General features: G+C 48.5%; 1 protein-coding gene across 1 annotated transcript; it reads left to right on the top strand.

Moving 5' to 3' along the window:
* Nucleotides 1-976: 976 nt before the first annotated feature.
* On the top strand, nt 977-4,288 carry SNRPA (small nuclear ribonucleoprotein polypeptide A). The gene is made up of 5 exons (XM_048495426.1): nt 977-1,583; nt 2,340-2,519; nt 2,853-3,026; nt 3,136-3,224; nt 3,718-4,288. Exons 1-5 carry the CDS (start codon nt 1,236-1,238, stop codon nt 3,875-3,877), a joined length of 951 nt encoding a protein of 316 aa, XP_048351383.1. The 5' UTR covers nt 977-1,235; the 3' UTR covers nt 3,878-4,288.
* The last annotated feature ends 1,456 nt before the right edge of the window (nt 4,289-5,744 follow it).

The raw sequence follows: 5,744 nt of genomic DNA, 5'->3' as shown, positions 1-5,744 counted from the left end.
AGGGCTGCTATGAAAACTTGTTCACCCTTACATCTTTCAATACCCCTATATCAAAACAGGATGGCTCCCTATTTGTATTTTTTGACTAATCCAATGCAGAGAAGAGCCCTTACACTTGCTCGCTTCAATGTTTTCCCCTCCGCTTTATTGCGTGGTAGATTTAACAACTTGGAAATGAGCGAAAGGGTATGCTCTTGTGGTGAACAACAAATTGAAACATTGGCACATCAACTGCTTTGCTGCCCTAAATCTGCTAATATTAGATCAAAATATTCCAATATTTTTTCTAGGATACCTAGTGAAATGGGAGAATCAGGTAGACTTCCTTTCCTTCTGGACAATTCTGACAATGAAACTTGTGAATTGGTTGCACAATTTTTACTGGAGATGATGCACAATCAATAATTTATATTTTATCTTAAACCTTTGTATTTGTATACCTTTTATCTCAGGTTTTTTATTGTGTTATGATTATTGTTATGCCAAATAAAGGCTTATTATTATTACATATAGAAGGAAAATACATGTATAGATATAAAAAGATCATCTCAATTTATCTCAATTTAACCTTTAATGGTATATAAAATTGCATATATATTTACAATTTAAAACATTTAAATATTGGTATTTAAAATGTTTTCCAAGAACTTAGCTATGACCAAGGTAATCGATGGACTACAATCACTTAACAAAAAGCGAGTGGTCTGGAATTTAGAGTGATTAAGCCTTGGAAGCAACAAAGGGTGGATTAAAATCATACGCAGGTTACTATGAAGATGACATTCCAGGAGGATATGAGATATGATTTCAGGAGATCCACATCCGCAACGGCATAGTCTCTGTTGCTTGGGAATTTGGAGGTATCTCCCAGAAGTAACTGCTGATGGGAAGCTGTTGAGGCATGCTGACATAAATGCGTGACATTGCTTAATGGATGACAGAGATGTGAAATATTTAGCTCTTGCTCTGTAGCTTGGCTGTATTCCAAGGGAGTGGGGGGAGCATACAGGTGATAAAAAAGGTGATGCTCAGAATCCCTCATTCTTTCCTGGATTTGGTTAAAGATATACAGTTTGCTGTCAGTCAATATCAAAAGATAACAGTTCCAAATATCTAAAAACAAGTCCATATATAATTTTCTAGTGTTGACAAGATATTGATGCAGCAGTAAAGTCCTCAACCCATATATCTACAGGAAGTGGGGATTTGTCTCTCCAGGACTGCAAAAAGCCAGGATGCTGAAAGCCTACCTGATCTTGTCAGGCAGACCATTGCATAAGGCAGGGGCCACAACAGGGGAGTCTCTGCACAACAACCGGGCTTTGTTGAAGTTCCAGGCACCAGAAGTGTTGGTTATGTTCTCAGAGCAAACTATCAGTATAACTCTTGGGCTTTCCTTCCCCTCCACAGAGCTGAAGAAGTCCCTCTATGCCATTTTCTCCCAGTTTGGCCAGATCCTTGACATCCTGGTGTCTCGCAGCCTGAAGATGCGGGGACAAGCCTTTGTCATCTTCAAGGAGATCAGCAGCGCCACCAATGCATCTAGGTCCATGCAGGGCTTCCCCTTCTATGACAAGCCAATGGTGAGGCCGTCTGCTTTGTGCTGGGCTGAGGCTGTGTGGTTAGAGAGGTATCATGTTCATGGTGGAAATATCATTTGGATTTACTGTCAAAGGCTTTCACAGCCAGAAATACTAGGATGTTGTAGGTTTTCCAGGTTGTATGGCTGTATTCCAGTAGCATTTTCTCCTGATGTTTTGTCTGCATCTGTGACTGGCATCTTCAGAGGATCCTTTGAAGATGCCAGCCCCAGAAGCAGGCGAAACATCAGGAGAAAATGCTGCTGGAACACGGCCAGACAACCTGGAAAACCCACAACACCCTAGCATTTGGATTCTTTACAAACACTCTTGAGGTTGTGTGTGGTGCTTTGGTGGCTGCTTTTTCCCCGAAGAGACACACTAGCCCACGTGATTGTAATCAATTTTCTTGAATGATTGTGTGCTTGATGACACGGGCTGTAGCTTATGGTAGTTTCTGGTAGCACAGGATTCCTTGTTCTATCTAAAGTATCCACTTTGCCAGAGGGGGCTTCCTCCTCTTAGTATTCAGCACAAATTTGCAAGCGACATTCTCTAAACAACGCTTTTATATTCTCTCTGTGGGTTTGCTGAATGACACCAAACCATTGGTTCTGTCACTGCTTTCCAGGACCTGGCCAGACAACTAGATTAGTGTTTCTGTGACTCATCTCTGGGTGGGATTGTGTCTCCTTGTCATGATCCTCTGGTGGCTCCACTATCTTCTTGTGTAACCCAGTACTTTGTCTCCCACACCAGAGGATCCAGTATGCCAAATCTGACTCGGACATCATTGCCAAGATGAAGGGCACTTTTGTGGAGCGGGACCGTAAGCGCGAGAAGCGGAAGCCCAAGGGCCAGGAAGTTGCGGCAGTCAAGAAGCAGCTCCCTGGGGCAGTGGCTCCAGTAGCCCCCACGGTCCAAGGCGCTGCTGTGCCTGTGAGTTTCCCCCCTCGTAGTGGTCTTATTGTGGGCAGACTTCCTGCTAGAGGGAAGCTTTCCACAGTTTTTTGGGTCCTCACAGAGGGGGTTGGTTCTCCATTCCCAAGACAGTGCCTTTGCAGCAGCAGCCGCTTCAACCTTGCAGGTTCCAGTTCCATCTTGTTAGTGAACAGGTGATCTTACAGACATGACGCCCTCCATCAGAGGCTCCTTCCAACCCTGGGGTGCAGGGATGGGGATCACCCCCCCTCCCGTACAGTGAGAGCTTGAGGAGGGAAACGCATCTGAGCTTGAGGCTTTGCCAGTCAGCCCTCTTTGCTTTCTCTTCAGGGGATGCCGCCCATGAACCAAGGCCCACGAATGATGCCTCACATCCCGGGCCAACCTCCCTACATGCCTCCTCCAGGAATGATGCCACCTCCTGGCATGGCACCGGGGGCTATTCCTCCTGGGGCCATGCCACCTCAACAAATGCTGCCTGGGCAGATGGCTCCGGCGCAGCCGGTAAGTCCGGGAGGTGGGAAGTGCAAGGAAGGAGGAGGAGTGCAGGAAGCCTGGGTAAGGTCGTGCTTCTCCCAGACTTTCTGTACGAGCGGCTTTCTGCTCCTTCTAGCTATCAGAGAATCCACCCAACCACATATTGTTCCTCACCAACCTGCCTGAAGAGACCAATGAGCTGATGCTCTCCATGCTGTTCAATCAGTGAGTATCCAGAGGGGTCCCTCAGTGGGGAAGGGGGGTGGTGCAAATGATGGCCGAGTGGGTCTGAGATCTGCTTGCCTGTCACCCTGGGCTGTAGCTGCAGGCATGGAACTTGTGTGGAATGTGGGCCTGAACTGTCTGCTTGGAAGGTCCTGGGTTATGCCCCCCCCCCCCCCGCCCTCCCAACTGCGTGTCTTGTTTCTCAGTTCCAAGCCATGGTGACTGCATCACTGTTAGTCCCTGGGGCTCCTGTGATGGAGACCTTGCTGTATTAAGTCTGGAACCCTAATTGTCCTTCTGCTTTGTGTCCTGAATTTTTATGCTGCCTTTCCAGAAATCTGGTTTCAGAGATGGGGGCAGGGAGGGAACAGTTAAATGGTATTTTGCTGCGTGACGTGGGGCAGGGCTCCACATGAAGAGGATGCCAGGGTAGTCTGGAATGCTGGGGCAGCTCTTGGGTGGGACTCATGTCTCTTGCCTTGTTCTCCTGCAGATTTCCTGGGTTCAAGGAAGTGCGGCTGGTCCCCGGCCGGCATGACATTGCCTTTGTGGAGTTTGACAATGAAGTACAAGCTGGAGCTGCCCGTGATGCCCTGCAGGGCTTCAAGATCACCCAAAACAATGCCATGAAGATCTCGTTTGCCAAGAAGTGATGCCTCCCTCAGCCTGGAGCAATCATGTTTGTTGTTCGTGGGTGCCTGTATTGTGGTCTGGGTGTTGATTTTTCTGGTTTTGTTTTGGGTTTTTTTGCAAGTCATGTTCTGGAAGGTAAGAGTGTACAAGGGAGTGTCTGGCTGGGCAAGATGATCTAGAGCTTACTTTGCCAAGCAGTGGTGTGGAGGGGCTCAAACACTTACAGTTTCTCAGGTCCTGGTGATGGGTTTGCTGGGGGGGCGTGGGGGGGGGGCGTGTGTGCACGTGGGTCTGAGAGAGAAAGAGCAGGCATTCATTCCTAGAAAGTAGGAGCCGATTTCTGACAAAAGCATTGTACCCAGAGTCTGACGGCCAGACATAGCACCTGGAGCTTTTCTCTTTTGCAATAAAAAAACCACAGTTTTCTAAAATCTTGGCTGTTGGTTCTTCTTGCTGGAACACTGGCAAAGCTGGAGGCTCTGCGATGAGGGAGCTCTGCTAGCTCCCTTGCCAGTCCCTCTACAACAAAACCGAGGAGTCAGCCCACAGTGTACCATGCGTGGGCGGCTGCATGCCAAATGTTTGGTCACTGGGAAGGTGGGTTGAGGAGCTAGTGTTGTACTCACTTTTGTGGAACACGCACCGTTTCTTTCCGACAGACCATTATGGGGGACTGCTGTTTTGCAGTTAATGGAATATGGAAACTGCCTTCTGCCCAGTTAGGCCCTCAGGGTCAGTCGTGGATCTCCAGGGGGTACAGCTGAGGACTTTCACATCACCTGTTCCTTGGTCCTTTTAACTGGAAAAGCAGGGAATTGAACCTCTACGTGTGCTATGCAGATGCTCTGCCGCTGCCCCATGGGGCCTCTCCCAAACACATAAAGCTGCCTTCTACTGAATCAACACACTTGTTGGAATAACCACTCCTGGTACTTGGAGTTTATTCCTTTCGTATTTAGCAGAGTGCACAGGTGGTTTAGAGCACAGCAGAAGCCTGACCTCGTGCGCGTGCGCATGAAGGATCCCAATGTGGTGCAAGCTTACACAAAAGAAACTCGGACTCAGTTGTAGTTTCTAATCTAATAAAAAGAGTATTTATTAGTGAACTCCGTTCTGGATAGAAAGGTAGGTAGGTAGGTTCAGTAATCTATCCTAATCTAGCTGGATGGTGGTGGATGCCCGGAGCACCCATCCTCCCCCTAGGCATGGTGAAAGTTAGATGGAGAAGTCCGAGAAGAAGGCGGAAGGGAGGAAGGAAGTCCCTGAGAGTATCAGTCTAACATCAAAGGGATGGAACCAGCATAATAGAGTAAAGGTGACAATTCCTAGGTCCCTATCTAACCACTGGCTATCTAGTAAAACCCCCTCTGTAGGTTGAGGCAGGAAACAGCGTAAAGTCCTTCTCTTCCAACAACACCGAGGTCCATCAAGGTCAGGATGATCCTCTCAGATTGGCAGTGGCTCTTCAGAGTCCCAGGTTGAGGTTTCTTGCATCCTCCTCTGCCAGACCGCTTTTAACTGGAGATGCCGGGGATTGAACCAGGGACCTTGTGCGATCCTCTGCCACTAAGCCATGGCTTTCTCCCTCCCTGCTGTGGCAGCTTCAGTGGGGCTCTGGCCTGAGTGACAGGCTGCTGCTGCAGGAATGGGAGTTGGAACTTTGCTTTGGGGAGACCACAGAGCCTCTGAATGGGAGTGGTTGGGTGGGTGTTGGGGGGGGGGGGGTTGGGTTTTCCTAGATACCTCTTTGTTTTCCATTGCAGTGACCCTCGTATGAGCTGTCCCTTTAGGGCTGTCCAGGGTGGTGGGGTGATCAGGACTTGGTGGCTGTACTTCTTTCTTCAAGGCCTGGTTGTTCCTTTCCCTGCTCTCCTTTGGAGGGGAGCC

The sequence above is a fragment of the Sphaerodactylus townsendi genome, linkage group LG04 (genome assembly GCF_021028975.2).
Source record: "Sphaerodactylus townsendi isolate TG3544 linkage group LG04, MPM_Stown_v2.3, whole genome shotgun sequence".
Lineage (NCBI taxonomy): Eukaryota > Metazoa > Chordata > Lepidosauria > Squamata > Sphaerodactylidae > Sphaerodactylus > Sphaerodactylus townsendi.
This window is presented reverse-complemented; position numbering and strand designations above follow the sequence as displayed.